The 17496-nt window shown below is 42.6% G+C and overlaps 1 protein-coding gene and 1 pseudogene across 1 annotated transcript; both read left to right on the top strand.

The window, feature by feature from the left end:
- Positions 1–3072: 3072 nt before the first annotated feature.
- Positions 3073–4047, top strand: LOC104674031 (olfactory receptor 2T2). The gene has a single exon (XM_010378240.2). It carries the CDS (start codon positions 3073–3075, stop codon positions 4045–4047), a length of 975 nt encoding a protein of 324 aa, XP_010376542.2.
- Positions 4048–15383: 11336 nt separating this feature from the next.
- LOC115899140 lies at positions 15384–16324 on the top strand (annotated as a pseudogene).
- Positions 16325–17496: the final 1172 nt, after the last annotated feature.

Genomic DNA, 17496 nt, shown 5'->3' with positions numbered 1-17496 from the left:
CACTCATCCCTTACCCATCAGCCCCAAGTGTGCAGATAACAGACGCAGAGCTCCCGTGCATTATGCTGCAACACTGGGTGATGTTACAACTGGTCCTGGGGGTCAGGGTTTCTGGGTTATGTTCTAACCTGCACTGGGGACAAAGTGTTCCCCGCCTTGAACAGCAGAAAGGCCTGAAGCTTCGATCATGGAAATAAAAGCTTTTTTTTTTTTGGTCTCCCTTTTTCAAAAGCTTTTTTTTTTTTTTTTTTTTAAAGACTAGTTGGTACAAGAAGACCTAAAGGTCTTAGAGTGGAGAATAATGAAAGTGGAGGAAAGATGACCTGATGGGGAATGGAATCTTAGGATCTTGTGTGTGTGAATAAGCCAAACCACACATAATGTTCATAGCATCAACTCTAATGTTAATATTTAGATGCCTGGAACTGACATAAACAGAAGTAACTGATAACATTTTGTCCATAATGCAGATACTTTGTCTGCCTACTTGCAATGCCCAGTATCCTGTGGAATAATATTGGGCTCGCATTTGAACATGTCACATTTGGTTCTCAATATTGGCTTCATTGAAATGGGTGAATTGCTCGTTTGTGCCGAGCAGTGTAGTGTTCTGCTCTTCAATGGGGCCTGCTCCCTACACACACCCCCACACTCACAGATGTGCACACCACACATACCATGCTCACATATGAACACACAACACAATCTAATTTTTTTAAACATGGTCTCGGTTGCATAAAAATAAGGGAGGTGGCTAAAATCTTTCCTGTTTCAACTTTTTTTACTCTCTTCTGGGATCTACAATAAGATCTAGGAGTTGAAAATGTTTTATTCCTTTATCATAGACATTTAAGGCAATAGTGTTTTGCTTCCTCTTTGAATACCTTGTGGAGTCTGATTATTTACATGAAACGAAATGCTCTGGCTCATGTTCTGATTCAAAAGTAAGTCACTTTCATTTGTCTCATTCTTGCCTATTTCAGTTTCTCAAAGTATATTTGTAAAAAGCTGACTGTAAGCTAACAACACTAGAGTAACTCATGTATAATACCCATAATGCATTTAAGTGAAACAATAGATGTGGGTCAAGATAAACTTATTGTCTGCCAGATAAATACTTTTCATTTCCAACAAGCTGTTGCAAAAGCCACTGTAAGTGGAATTTTATGTTTAAATAGTCTCTTGACCCATGACTCAAAGCTGTGGCTGTCACAAGAAAATCTTCCACCTATTGGAGAAGGCAAAAGTAGCTGACGTATCAAACTTGACAGGAGTTAATATTTGAGGCTCATGTATCTTTTTTTCTCCTCAACCAATGTGTGAAAAACTGAAGTTTCAGCACAGGCCAACACAAAAACGGCTTTGCTTTTTCTCCCTTTGGAAGTTGACTCATCTTTTAGGTCTGTTACTCACATCTCCATCTTGGAGCACTAAGAAGGAAAACGGTCCCTACTGTTCCTATTTTTGTTTCAACAGAAGGGGAGTTTATTCCTTACTGATGCTTCAGAGACTGCAAACGTGACTATTCTGGAAACAAATGGTGGGCAAAACGTTTTACAGAAACAGGTTTCTTCAGTAATCCTGTCACTAAAATAAGAAATACACCATAATCTAATAATAAAAAGGAAACAATTCATCCCTCAATATCCCTGAACATTATCAAAGGAACATGCATTCATGCTACTCAAAAATAAAGCACGAATTCATTCCATTTAGTTCAAGGAATGCCTGATACTGCTATGTCTTCTGAGTTCAGAAATTTCTTTACCATCTATAGATTTTGTTATGTTTTGTTTTTTGAGATGGAGTTTCGCTCTTGTTGCCGAGGCTGGAGTGCAGTGGCACAATCTCGGCTCACTGCAACCTCCGCCTCCTGGGTTCAAGTGATTCTCCTTCCTCAGCCTCCCGAGGAGCTGGGATTTTACAGGCACCTGCCACCACACCTGACTAATTTTCATATTTTTGGTAGAGATGAGGTTTCACCATGTTGGCCAGGCTGGTCTCGAAGTCCTGACCTCAGGTGACCTGCCTGCCTCGGTCACCCAAAGTGCTAGGATCACAGGTGTGAGCCACTGTGCCCAACTGTAGTTATTCTTAGAGACACTGAAGGATCAGCAAAATGGTAGAGAAATTTGAGGAAAAAATGCAGCTGGCAGTGGATTCCTAGGATGATATAACACTAGGACAGGTTCAGGATTCCACTGTCAAAGAAACGCTAGCATTTTGGCTAAACAATATTTTAAGAGACTATTAGGTCATCATTGAGTGATACGGGTGCAGTATTTAGTCATAAAACTTGAGCAGAATTCATGGTGTCAACCAGAAGGGACCACCATGATAAGGAAACTAAAGCCCTGCTCTGAAGCATTTTGTGGTGGTCCTTCCAGATTGACTGTAAGAAAAAATAGACACGAGGTCTCACCACAATCCATAACTAAAACATGAACTCTCTTTGCAGGACAAAAGTCCTAACCACAAGAAAGTGGCTCCTGACCTCAGATGAGGTCATCTGTACTGCTTTGAGGTTGCAGACTTTCGTAAAGCTGTTAGTAACAGCAGCCAAAAAAGTCAGTTATCTAGATATCTACTTGTGACTTACAAAATTGGTAGAATGTCTGTGTATGATCTTAATGCAATCATCTTAATGGAGATAGAGAGCAATTTAAATCCAAACCATGTATTACAAGGCGAAATGGGAAATAAGGCACAGTAACCACCCTCAGAAAACTTTGAATCTAGAGTGATAAGATTATAAAATGTATTCTGAAGATAGTTCAAAATAAGCCGATTCTAAACCAGGTACTGTATGAATTATTACATTTACATCTCACATCCCACCTGTATAGAACTAGGATGACTTTTCACAGATGATGAAACTGAGTTGAGATTTTCTGTCCAATATCATACAGATCATTAACACTGAAACTGGGATTTCAAATGATTCCTGAAGTAGGCGATCTGTTTTATCACACGCTGCTGACATACTATTCCTGGTGGGTTCTTCCTACATGTCAGGTCATTAAATAAGCTGCCAGATTTCTGCCTTGACAGCCCAAGGAGCTCTCATGGACCATGGGCATGGAGGGTCTTCTCCAGAACTCCACTAACTTCGTCCTCATAGGCCTCATCACCCATCCTGCCTTCCCCGGGCTTCTCTTTGCAATAGTCTTCTCCATCTTTGTGGTGGCGATAACAGCCAACGTGGTCATGATTCTGCTCATCCATGTGGACTCCCGCCTCCACACTCCCATGTACTTCTTGCTCAGCCAGCTCTCCATCATGGATACCATCTACATCTGTATCACAGTCCCCAAGATGCTCCAGGACCTCCTGTCCAAGGACAAGACCATTTCCTTCCTGGGCTGTGCACTTCAGATCTTCTTCTACCTGACCCTGATTGGAGGGGAATTCTTCCTGCTGGGTCTCATGGCCTATGACCGGTACGTGGCTGTGTGCAACCCTCTACGGTACCCTCTCCTCATGAACCGCAGGGTCTGCTTATTCGTGGTGCTCGGCTCCTGGGTGGGTGGCTCCTTGGATGGGTTCATGCTGACTCCTGTCACTATGAGTTTCCCCTTCTGTAGCTCCCGAGAGATCAATCACTTTTTCTGTGAGATCCCAGCCGTGCTGAAGTTGTCGTGCATAGACACGTCGCTCTACGAGACCCTGATGTATGCCTGCTGCGTGCTGATGCTGCTGCTCCCTCTGTCCGTCATCTCTGTGTCCTACACGCGCATTCTCCTGACTGTCCACCGGATGAACTCTGCTGAGGGCCGGCGCAAAGCCTTTGCTACGTGTTCCTCCCACGTCATGGTGGTGAGCATTTTCTACGGGGCAGCCTTCTACACCAACGTGCTGCCCCATTCCTACCACACCCCAGAGAAGGATAAAGTAGTGTCTGCTTTCTACACCATCCTCACCCCCATGCTCAACCCACTCATCTACAGCTTGAGGAATAAAGAGGTGGCCGCAGCTCTGAGGAAAGTGCTGGGGAGATGTGGCTCCTCCCAGAGCATCAGGGTGGGGACTGTGATGAGGAAGGACTAGCGGGGACTCGGCAAACAGCTGCGGTGCTGCGGCCAATGACGCAGCTATTCCAGAAAATACGGTACTGCTTCTGAAGCTCAGGGTGGCGACTGTGATCAGGGAGGACTAGCGGGGACTCCCAGGGCATCAGGGTGGCGCCTGTGACCAGGAAAGACTATCGGGGACTCCCAGGGCATCAGGGTGGCAACTGTGATCAGGGAGGACTAGTGGGGACTCTGCAAACATCCGCGGTGCTGCAACCAATAACGCAGCTATTCCAGAATATACGGTATTGCTTCTGAAGCCTGTTCAGTGTCACTTTTAGCTAATTCAAAATTATTAACAGGCAAAATCACCCTGTTGCGATGATTACTCGGGAACAATAGCAAAGCTGGGGAGCATCTCTGCATTAGCCAACTTGTTCAACTGGATTCACCAAGAAACCTTTCCAGAGGGCATTCTCAGGCAGGCCTAGAAACCATTCCTGGCGAGCCCAGCAGCCCTCTGGAGTGCCCGTGTTAACCTGCGATCATGATCCTTTCTGTCTGTGTTGCTGACCATCCTCTGAATGGAAATCGGAGCATTTGCCACCTCCTTGATTTACTTTCAAACATTCAATACAAGTAAAATATTTTCCAGTGCTAAACGTGTAGCAGTTTTATTTAGAAAACTTGTAGGAAGGTGATACTATAGTATTTTGGTTCTGTATTCTTACATTTTATGAATGTTCTTATTTCAGAGCTAAGTGATAAAGCATTATAAATACTTGCCCTGTCTTTATTCCCATGGAGTCCAGTATATTTCTGGAAATATTTGATTCATTGATTGAAAATTGACTCTGCCATTAAGATGGTTACACGGCCAAAAATCTACAAAACTGCCATTTACGCTTAAATGGTAACAGATAAAATGTCTTGATTTATTCATTCTACATTTATTAGCTAAGTTCCCTTGGAAATAAGTTGCTCAATTTTCTTATTCTCAACGTCTTCACTGATATGCTAGAGTATTTCTGTAACGAGTTGGAGGTAGGTGTGGTGCTTTGATAGACGTGTGACTTTGGTGGAATACTAACTAAGCCAAGACTGCACTCACCCCACCATTTAACTTGAGCTGCTTCTGTGTGTAAGGTCCTGAAATAGAAATAAAAAAATATTGAGGGACCTGGTGTTTATTTTATTGATACAAGGTTTAGAAAACACGGGACAAAGTGGTTACACAGTTGAAGACTAAGCAAAGGTTCCTCAGCCTTATGTTCTAGTGTCAACACAGAAGGAACAATGTTTCCTCCATTGTTGCTGATGTAGATAAAGAATATTCCCTTCAATATGCTAATCCCTAGGTTTTTTATTCAGAACGTTCCTAATAATTTGATCTTTACCCTGCAATCAAACACATGGAAAAGAGATGGAAGAATGTCCTGGAGGGATTAAGTGAGGAAACAGACCAGGATTCATCTATGAAATCGCTCAGTGTTATTTCAGTGTAGCTCCATTCACATTTAAGTGCTTTGTATCTGCACTAATGTCCTCCCCCTTCCCCATTGTCCTGCCTTAGCTAGCACCCCTCTTAATCTTTCTTCCCTCTGCAAAACTCCAGTTCACATTTCCCTCTACAAAACTCCAGTTCACATTTCCCTCTACAAAACTCCAGTTCACATTTCCCTCTGCAAAACTCCGGTTCACATTTCCCTCTACAAAACTCCGGTTCACATTTCCCTCTACAAAACTCCGGTTCACATTTCCCTCTGCAAAACTCCAGTTCACATTTCCCTCTGCAAAACTCCAGTTCACATTTCCCTCTACAAAACTCCGGTTCACATTTTCCTCTACAAAACTCCAATTCACACTGCCTCTGTGCTCTATCCTGGGACATTTGTGTTTTCCCATTTCCTCAGTTGCTATATATTAAAAAATAGGACTTTTGTTCTTACATTTCCAAGATTAATTCTCTGCACATTTGGCTAGAATATTTAACTCTAACACTGACAGACATTTCAAAAGTATACCTGAAGCAATAAGTGGGGTGCATCTTGACAAGTTTCTAGGGATATCATGGACTTCAGTGATCGGGACATGGAAGGAGGTGACTTATTCAATGTTTAAGAGTCTATTCAAGCAATTCCGTGGTGGTTACATCAACATGTTCTTTTCCTGGTGATTTATCAATCTTTCCACTGTTGCACACTTTTCTGTTGTAGGCTCTACTTTAATACAACTTAGAAAAAATTCTCATTTTACACATGCTGGGTACCCATTCTTCTCACACATAAAACTAGTCCCACTATAAAAGGGAGTGACCAAGGATTTTTCCCCAGTCATCTCACCAAATTATAAGGTAATTTGTGGTCACCAGATTTGCTTATTAAAATATATGAATTATTTTAGTAATATACATATTTAGTAACTTGGTTAACATTATCAGTTGTATACCTGAAACATAGCATGCACTAATCCAAGTAATGAAAACATAGACTGTCCCCAGTTTTGAAAACTAACTATATTATCTGATTTTTGATTCTGACCTTCACAAAATATTAAAGAATTGGCCCCATGGGAGATGTAGAAGCTGATGTTCACAGCAAATTATTTCCCCATTCAAGCGAGAGGCAGATGGGGCTTCAGAACCACGTCTTCTAACCTCTGGTCTGGTGTTTTGTGCCAAGCCATGATACTGATATAATTTACAAAGGGGAGAAGCGGCGGGGCACGGTGACTCAAGCCTGTAATCCCAGCATTTTAGGTGGCCGAGGCAGGTGGATCACTTGAGGCCGGGAGTTTGAGACCAGCCTGGCCAACATGGCGAAACCCTGTCTCTACTAAAAATACAAAAAATTGGCGTGGTGGCACATGCCTGTAATCCCAGCTACTTGGTCGGCTTGAGGCAGGAGAATCACTAGAACTCAGAGGGAGGTTACAATGGGCCGAGATCGTGCCACTGCACTCCATCCTTGGCAACAGCAAGGCTGTCTCCAGAACACAAAGGGGAGAAGCACATGGCACGACGTGCAGCTGCCGGCTTAACACTCATAATGACCTGGAGACAAAGGTCCCTTCAGAGCAACATGCTGATGAAAGCCATGTTCATTTGCTGTTGGAGGCCAGTTAGGCTGGTCTAGCGAGGACCTGATGACCCACGTTGAGGGGTAATCGGATTCCCTGTGGGGTCTTTCTGCAGGTGAGGGATATGGATATAAAGTTAACTGAACACTTGCTTCTACAGACTTGTTTTATTTATACAGCAAGCATCTATTTAGGCAATATGAAATTGTAATAGAAGAAAGCATAAAGTCTACTTATTAAATGCCTTATTTAACTGCCTTATTCAATACTCAGGAAGATAGAGGCAAAAAGGAATGATCAGAGAAACTGAAGATAATTAGATAACTGTCTAATATGCTAATTAGTATAAAGAAAAGATTGCAGACCTCTGTATCCACAAAAATTAAAAACTGAAAATTGAAAAAATTAAAGCGACAGAACATCCCTGTCAAGTTAAAACTGACTCTAAATGAAATCTGAGAATTCTGACAATTATGTGAAAGCAAAATGACCAAAACGTCAGGTCCTGACTCTACAAAGTTCCATACATGAAACAATTGTATTAAGAGATAATCGTATGGCATTGATAGGTTATTTAGTTAAAGCAATAGGCTGATTCTTACACAAATGATAAAAATCAGATGCATTTTTAAGCTTTTTTCCAGTTGGATTGTATTGAGGGTAGATTTCTTAAACCTGGGTGACTCCCTTGACCATGCACACACTTTCCAGCATTTCACTGTATGCTTCCTTCTAAATCCCAGGTCATCAAAGGCCAAGAAAATATGTAGTTTGTTTTGACTACATTCCTTTGGTTTATACAACTGGTTAAGAATATAAAATGGTAAATAAATACCTGTAGCTTCAACTCTGGTTATTTCACATTGTATTTTTATGAGCACTTTAAGCTGCTTTGGTTTTATTAAATCATCACAAACCTAAAAACAAGGATCTTTATCTTGTGATGCATCCCAAGGATCTAAAAACTTTGCTGATGGAGAATCTGCCCTTAATAAATGAGTATAAGAAACGAGTGAAAACTATTTCATGAATTTGCCCTTCATAAATACGAGTGTAAGAAATGAATGAAAACTATTTCACTTTAGAAGGCGTAGTTACCCCAAAGTACAAACTCTAGTTTCTAAAAATCCTTAAAAACAAACAAACAAAAAAACCAAAAAACTTGGCATCTCAGGTTTGAAGAGATGTCGTGGAAACTGTGCATGTCGGGGTGATGCTAGAAGCAAAAAAAAAAAAAAAAAATCCAAAAACTGTACTTAAATTATTTCCAGCTTCACTAAGTGATTTCTAACTATTTTAAAATTGCAGCTTATGCCTGTAATCCCAGCACTTTGGGAGGCCGAGACGGGCGGATCACGAGGTCAGTAGATCGAGACCATCCTGGCTAACATGGTGAAACCCTGTCTCTACTAAAAAAAATACAAAAAAAAAATTAGTCGGGCGAGGTGGTGGGCGCCTGTAGTCCCAGCTACTCGGGAGGCTGAGGCAGGAGAATGGCGTAAACCCGGGAGGCGGAGCTTGCAGTGAGCTGAGATCCGGCCACTGCACTCCAGCCCGGGTGACAGAGCGAGACTCCGTCTCAAAAAAAAAAAAAAAAAAAAAAAATTGCAGCTTATGTAAAAAAGTCATTGGCTTTTGCTAGATTCTTCATATATTCTTTCTTCGAAGCAAACAGGTAAGTTCCATTAGGGGCGTTTGCTCAAGGGTAGAAGCAGAACACTCATGACTGAATTTAATTGCAAGGTTTAGGATTGCATATGTCAGCTGATGTCATCAAAATTCTTTCCCTGGAATTCCAAAGTGCTTAATTGAAATCAGTGGTGTGTTAAGTATTCTATAAACTTGGAAAAATTAAAATCAGAAAACATGTTTGAACAGTTAAAACCATATCTTTGGGCCTCAGCTTCTGAATATGAAGGTTTAATGAAGAGAACTGCTTTGCTGTCTCCCTGGGTCAACTGTGGGGAAACGACTTCAAAGGGAGAAAGGATAATACAATTTTGGCCCAAGGCAGGATGCTTGCGAGTAATGGCTTTGTGTAATTTGAGAGTAAAAATCTTCCTTTTGATTATTTCTAAGGACAAGATTATAATACACGCTGTGTATGTATTAAGGGATTTCAGTTCAAAGGCAGAGAGTATAGTTGTAAGGAGATTACACACACACATATATATATACACACACACATAGATACATATACACACATACACATGCATATGTATATATATTATAGAGGTTGAAAATATGCCACCTTTTCACTTCAGAATACAATGAACCTGCTATATGGTGATGAATGTAGATCACCTTACATTCCAGTGGTCACTTAGAACTCTATTATGTACTAAAACCTAAATTATCTAGTATGTGTCCAGTTGGCAGATGCTTAGGTTACTTCCACTTATTGCAAAATAACACCGGAATGGGTTTTTTTTAATAAGTTGCCCACTCATCTGATTATTTCCATACTACACTTTCCTAGGAGTGGAAGCTTGTACATATTTTTTAAACTCCTGGCATTGACTTCGTGCTCTCTCAAAAAAAGAAAAAACCCAGAAAACCCGTTCTAATTCCCACCAGCAGTTTGAGGTTCCCCCTTTATCAATGTTGATACAACCCAGCTCTCATGTAGAAGTTCAAGTTGAATAAGATTGACAAACTATTTCTGCACTGTGGCCCTTCTACATTGCTATTTGAGGAAGCTTCATGGGTGCATGCTCTAGGGAAGAAGAAAATTAAGTTCAAGACCCTGCCTCTGGCAAGCCAGTGCCCCGCTGCGTGTATTCACGTTTCACTATGTTTCATCGCCTTACTAGAGTAAGAAGAATGTGACCCTAACTGCACAGTGATAGACACGTATTAGGAGGGAGTGATGAGTTTTTACGACTCCACCTGAGAGAGGCCTGAAAAGATCACTTGATTGGCAAAAGAGGCCAAAAACACCTTTAATTTTCCAAAGATGTTTAGTTCAATAACTAAGTCTAGGTAATCTGATCTGGCTGAAGTCGTGAATAATATGAAAAATGGTCCCATGACTGTCCTCGATCCATAGTAAGGAGACTGTCCTGTAACTTGAGTTCCCCCATGCCCCCTCCTTTAGGGAACTTCTAAGAAATTGATCTAGTGTGTTACAACAAAATTAAACATAACCATAAGAATAGCAAAGTCTCACTACAGCGTTGGCCCTTTAAATTGTCTTTTAAAACTGTTTTAAAAATCTCTCTCCTGCCCATTGGGGGTCTTCAGTACCTAGGAAGACATTGTATACAAGGACAATTATGTTGAAAAAAGGTTTCATAAATCATTGATAGGATCACTCGAGTACCATTTCCATCTATTCCACAAGTATTTAAATTCAGTTCACACTTCTGTAATTTTTTTGAAATGAATTTATTTCAATTGCAATATTCAAGGGTCATTCTGTATTTTTGTAAGGTACATATGATAATACATTCATATGATTTGTAAAGATCAAATCAATGTAACTGAGATATCCATTACCTTAAATATATATTTGTCTTGTCTTTATGCTAGAAACATCGGAATTGTTCTCTCCTTAGGTGAACTCTGCCACATTAGAGATCTTCAAATCTGAAATCCCAACAGGGCATAGAACGTACAGGGCTGCGTGTTAACAGTGGCAATGCTGTGTGGGACTGGAGACGTGCCTGTTGAGTGGGGCATTGCGATGTCTGCTGCAAGATGGGTCATCGCCCTCTGTAGTCTCACAGCAGAGATGTGTGAGGGGCACTGGCAAGACCTTTCTTGGGGTACATTTGAGATTTTTTTTTCATGGACCCCAATATAAAGCCAGACACCTGCAGGCAGGTGTGTAATGACTGAGAATTTCCCAGGAGTTAGGGAGAATTTTGAGTTTCTGGATAATTAACTTCATTTTGTCACTTGATTACTTTGACAACTTGTGATCAGAAATCCATATTTTTCTTGTGTGTTTATGGCCTTGTACCCTGTATTCATTTAACTACTTTTGCTGGCTGTAAACTTAAGTGATGCTCAAAGGGATATTGTCTTTGGGGAGTAGCTAAGGCAGAGAGCATGAAAAACAAAAGCTGAGTCCTTGAGCCTGGGTCCAGCTCTCCCACCTGACTTCCGAGCCTCAGTTTTACCAGCTGTGAGATATGGGGATAAGTCCAGTGATGGAGCCGTGGAGGTGCTGTGAGGAGCAGGTGGAAACATTGGCACCCGTGCCGCGGTGCCTGGGACCCAGCAAGCACTACACGAGTGCTGGCCCGTTTATTATTGCAACACATCCCAATTTTGTCTAAAATCGAAGAAAATCATTTATTGGCATAGAAGTTCCCTATGGCCGTGGTACCAAATGACCACCAAGTTTTGTAATATCACAGCCTGGAGGTCAGAAGTTGGAAGCTGGTCTCGCTGCATTGAAATCACGATGTTGGGAAGACTACCTTCTTTTCTACGAGGTTGTAAGAGAATATTTCTTAGCCCTCTCCAGTTTCTAGAGACCGCCTACATTCCTTGGCTTGGGGTCCCCTCTATCGTCAGACCCAGAGACCGACTGAGTCCCCCCGACCTGACCTGTTTTCATATCACGTCTGACTCTCCTGCCGCCTCTCTCCCGTGTAAGGCCTTGGCATTTACATTGAGTCCGACAGCATAATTCAGAATAATCTCCTTATCTCAGAATTCTTAATCATACCTGCAAAGTCTTTAAGAGAGCATATTCATTGGTTCCAGACGTTAGCACATGAGGACCTTTGCTGAAGGCAGAAGATTATTCTGCCCATATGGTTATATTTGACATTAAGTATTAGAGCATCATTCAATTTAAGTAGCAAATTAAGCCCTATGGCATTATTTAAGACAACTATTCTAATCATAAAAGGCAGATGGAATTCTGCAACAAATCATACACAATTTTCTTTTTGTTTAACGTAAGGTGAATTCTAACTATTAACATCTACAGTACAATCTCTGGATGTGTAATAACACTTGAAGCTAAAGTTATTTCAACCTATTGGTACCTACCTGAGTGAAGACCTGTCATAGCGAGGACAGATTCAGAAGGCAGAGGAAGTGGCGAGTCCCTCCTTTTTTGTGAATTATGCTGACATCTTAGTTACTCTAGGTATATTTCAAACCACAGCATCATTCTCAAATTTGTACTGTATATAAACGAATGATTTAGAAGTTAAAAGTTATATTGCTGTCTGATCTTAGAAACTTGTGATTTGTTTCCTAGAATGAAGTTTCTTATCAAATGTGGGCGGATCCCTTTTTTTTGTCAATTTTATTTTGCATTGAAGATAAACACAAGTGCCTGGCATGAAAATTATTTCTTGAGCACGTTTTATAAAATCAGGAGGTGTTTTGAAGGAATTCTAGACATCTTAAAAAGCATAAAAATAATTTGCATTTTTTGCTGGCTGCATGTGTTTAAAAACGATTTATTCAACCAAGATTTACAATGTGCCAGTTGTTTAGATGGTGAGAGTTCAGTTAACAAAATCGGCAAAACCCCTTATTCACATGAAGCTTTACTTTCCAGCTTGAAGAGATAAAACACAGCATAGTGTGTCAGACGGTGTGAAGAAAAGTGAAGAAAAAGTCATAGGACCAGAACAGGCCCCTCTGAGCAGGTGGCTTTTGAGCAAAGCCCGGAAGGACACGAGGGGATGGCCTTGTATGGATGGAGGAGGAGCCCAGCCAAGGGGAGCAGCAGACACAAAGACCAGGGCTCAGGGCTCTTGCAAAGTGGGGACAGAGAACAAGCAAGGAAGCCACCGTCGCTGCAGCCCAGGGACAAACAGGCTGGAGTCGGCAGGAGATGATTTCAGAGGATGAAACGTTCAGAACGTGACGGGCCTTAACGCATGGCATAAAGCACAAGGGCAGGGTTTCGAGCGGAAAGCGGCCTGGGGCGATGCGGGGGTCCCACTGTGACTTGGATGGTTGTGCTGAGACTAGACGGGAGGGATTCATGGGACAGCAGGGAGATCGTGGGAAAGTTCGTGGAACAACCAGGTTAAAATGTTACGATGGATTAAGCCAGGCACCTACGAACTGTGGACACGAGAAATGCTCTAGATGTTTAATTGTTATAAATGTTTTACTTATTCATTTCTTTTAGAGACGGGTTGCTCTGTCACCCAGGCTGGAGTGCAGTGGCACAATCCTAGCTCTCTGTAACCTCAAACTCTAGCCTCAAGCAATTCTCCCAGCTCAGCCTCCTGAGTTGCTGGGACGGCAGACATGCACCACCACGCCTGACTAGTTCATGTTTTTATAAAGACGAGCTCTGTTATGTTGCCTAGACCAGGCTCATCTCAAACTCCTGGCTTCAAGTGATCCTTGGCCTCCCTAAGTGCTGGGGTCACAGGCATGAACCACCACACCTGGCCTGTTTTTAGTGTGTTACACATTTTGGATAAAATGTTTGAATTTGTTTAATATGACAGAGATGTGCTCTCTTCTCCTTAGTGTGGGTTGATTCTAGGACGTTTTTGGAGTTATGTTTTATATTTTTGGACTTTGAATTAGAATATATTTTTAGACATGTGTTCAGTTATCCTTGGGAAATGGAATAGAATTTAAAAGATCAGGAGGCTAAGACTCACTGACATAGACTTAGAGTTTTGACCACGGAGTATTTCTGGGAGGCCTGACAGAGGAGGCCACAGTCCTTAGCCCCTCTCACAGTAATCTGAATGTATCCATCACAGGGAAATTGGGAGTAAGCCAGTTTAATTTTGATGTTGGTATATAACGTGTTTTAGACTCTATTAATTTGCAGTGATTCTACTGGTCACTTTTCAAGGTCATTACAATTCTGGCACCTTTGTGAAGCCAGGTATGACTTCGGCGTGGTAAAGGACAACCAGCTAAATTTGAATTTCAGATAAACGGTGAACCCTTTTTTGGTTGTAAGTACATTAAAACTTAAACAGATTTTTTGATTATCTGAAAGTCAAACATAGCTGAGTATCCTGTACCTGTATTTGCTAAATCTGGCAACACTAGATAGCGGAGCCAACGTGTCCAGCAACATGTTAAAGGTGGAAAAAGCCTTGCAACGTGCACCTAGGCTCCCCCTTTGATAAATGTTTGAAACTGAAGCCACTGAGGCCTGCCATGTGGGGGATGGGGGGCTGGTGGGTGGGCAGAGGGTGGTAATTTTTACTACATGTATGGTTCTTTTTGTCTAACATTTGAATCTTCCACCTGATATGTTAAAGATAAAATCCCTCCTTAAACTGGCCTGTTGCTGTCACATTCCCATACATCTCCATAGCTTTCTAAGCCTGAGTTTAGCTCTGGCCTCAGTTCTGGTTAACGATGGCAGACATGTAGCTCGGTGAACCCTACTCCTGTGTCTTCTGGTGACATAGCTTCAACCTGCCAACACTTTCCTTGTAATTTCCCTGCCCATTTCCCAAACCTACAGTAGCAATGGAGAGCAATGTAAGGAGTCAGCTTAGTGTCATAAACCGCTTTTTAAAAATTTAATTCTGGAGCTTTTTGCAAATAAGTTAGAGGGTGAAGAAAACTATCTGAAGAAAGATCTGCAAAAAGGTTAGCAAAACGGCACAGAGAACAGGGAGGAGTCCCAACTGTTAGACCTACAGTGGCATAATAGGCATCGAAGACTTGGAGGAGTAGGGAGTGAAAGGGGGACCGAGGGGTGAGAAATTAATACGAGCACAACCTACGCTGTTTGAATTACGGTTACACTAAAGGACAAGACTCCACTATGCAACACATCCATGTCGTGACACTGCACTCGCCCTTAAACTTATACAAATAATGAAACATAGGGAACATTTTATTCATGAAACCTCAAAAGGTATCCTAACCATTTCCTCAGTGATTTACTTCACTCCCCTTTATCCATTCTGCCAATCAATGAATCGAGCATCTTGCTTTTCCAACTAGCAGTTACTTAACCCTACTAAGGGCTAGATAACGTCCTGGAGATGAGAAATGCAGCATGGACGGACCAGACACGGTTAAAACCCCGTTCTTGGTGTAGCACACAGCAATTGTATCATGCGGTTACCGTAACCTCCAGCAGCATGATGAACACAGACACAATACAGAAGCAGCAGTTCTGACAGGGAAATGCAGCCACGGTTTCTGCTTTATGACGCACATGTTGGTCTGCTTGTTCTTTTCTAGCCTCTACCCTGGAAGCTTCATCCTGACAGTACCCTCAGAAGTGTCACCTCCACTGCAGACCTTTCCCATCTTGAACACGTTCTTGCCTCCTCCCTGGGCCTTGTCTTCCCGCTGCCCTGGGACGCTCGTGGGGCCACATCAATGACGAACACATCATCCTCTGACTTCACCCTCCTGGGGCTTCTGGTGAAGGGTGAGGCTACGGGGATCGTATTCAGTGATCTTGGCTGTTTTCGCAGTGGCTGTAACTGCAAAGTTGGTCATGATATTCTTGATTCTGGTGGACTGTCGCCTCCACACCCCCATGTGCTTTCCGCTCAGCCAGCTGCCCCTCATGGACACCCTTTTCATCGGCGCCACTGCCCCAGAGCTCCTGGTGGACATGGTTCCTAGAGACAGGACCATTTCCTTTGTGGCCTGTGGCATCCAGATCTTCCGCTACGTGACCAGGATCGGTTCTGAGTTCTTCCTCCTGGGCCTCACGGCCTATGACCGCTACGTGGCTGGCTGTAGCCCTCTGAGATACCCAGTCCTGATGGACCACAAGATGTCTCTTGCTGGCTGCTGGTGCCTGGTTTGGTGGCTCCCTTGCTGGCTTTCTGCTCACTCCCATCACTGTGACTGTCCCTTACTATGGCTCCTGCAGTATCAACCACTTTTTGTGAGATCCCGGCTGTTCTCAAACTGGCCTGTGCGGACATGTCCTTGTATGAAACTCGGATGTGCATCTGCTGTGTCCTCATGTTGCTCATCCCCATCTCGATCGTCTCCACCTCCTACTCCCTTGTCTCGTTAACCGTCCACCGCATGCGCTCTGCTGAAGCTCGCAGAAAGGCCTTCACCACCCGTTCCTCGCACTTGACTGTGGTCAGCATCTTCCGTGGAGCTGCCTTCTACACACACGTGCTGCCCCCGTCGTTCCACACCCTCGAGCAGGACGAGGTAGTGTCAGCCTCGATTCCATTGTCACCCCCGTGCTCAACCCTCTCACCTACAGCCTCAAACAAGGATGTCACGGGGCATTTAAAAAGGTGCTTGCAGGTTCCTCATCTGCTCAGAAAGTCACCACAAGTGATGCTTAGAGAGTCACTGCCAGGAGGGTGAGGCTCCGAAGACCTTCCTCCGTGTGCCCTGTTTCCCTGGAGATGATTTGGTCAGCTGCCAACGTCTACTTACTATTGGCAATTAGGATGATTGACCCTGTCTGGATTCATGGTCCTCAGGGGAGCAAGGGAAAGCTGTTCTGTTCTGCAGAGACCTTTCAGTGAAGTATCAAGAATGGTTTATTCAGTTAAATAATTGTTTGTTTTCTCTAGGGAAGAAAAACTCCAGATAGAGTTCACAGCAACCGTTCACTCTGAACTAGATCCTCCTTCACAATATTTGTTCATGTTTAAATAACACAAAATGAAAGAGAAACTACAAAAGCTATCAAATGTCTACAGTCAAATTCTGTGATTGGTTTTGTAGCAATAGAGTAAAAGAATGTCAATACACAAGTGGCAAAGAAGATAAAGCACACACTTTAGTCGTGTTTATTATAGTATTGACACCAAGTAACTGTAAGCTCTAATATCTTTGGATCTCTGACCCTCTTGAGTACAGACAGCAGCTGTCAAATACTAGGCCACAAAAACTGCTGGTGAATTGCACAGAACTGAGTATGAATGGGTGGAGGCTCCACATGACACAGCTACGCACAGGGAAGAGACTCTGGTACTTAGCATCAAAGAACACGGCTGCCACTTTCCTTGAGCATTAACAGGACACCAGGTTCGTTAACATCCATGGCCAGAAACTGCACTTTTCCAAGTTGTATGTGATTCAACAACAACCCTTAAGGCAGTTTGAATTAGGCTGAGTGGGGTGGGAAGTCCTTGGAGTCTTCCATGTGGGTGTCATATGATAACAAACACATGTCTAAAAGCATCACTGTGCCTGTGGTGTAGGAAAATAGAACAAAGGGAAACATGGATACAGGAAGACAATTCAGGAGGTTTCAAAGATGAGAAACAAGGATGGCTTGGGTAGGGTGGACACCAAAAAAGGATTTAGCTCATGGATTTGGGGTATGTCAGCAACAGATGTAGAGTGAAGGATAACTTATTGGTTTGGGCCCAAGTGACTAAAAATTTGAATTTCTGAGATTTGGAAAACTACAGTGGCCTGTAGCAGAAGTCAAGAATTCACTTGTCAAGATAATTTGGAAAACTCTATGAGGTATTTAAGCTAGGCTGGGTGCACTGACTCACAC

This window comes from Rhinopithecus roxellana, chromosome 8 (assembly GCF_007565055.1).
Source record: "Rhinopithecus roxellana isolate Shanxi Qingling chromosome 8, ASM756505v1, whole genome shotgun sequence".
Classification (NCBI taxonomy): Eukaryota; Metazoa; Chordata; class Mammalia; order Primates; family Cercopithecidae; genus Rhinopithecus; species Rhinopithecus roxellana.
This window is presented reverse-complemented; position numbering and strand designations above follow the sequence as displayed.

Excerpts from the sequence above, each read along its gene's own strand:
- LOC104674031 (XM_010378240.2), top strand. The coding sequence starts at position 3,073 with ATGGGCATGGAGGGTCTTCTCCAGAACTCCACTAACTTCGTCCTCATA.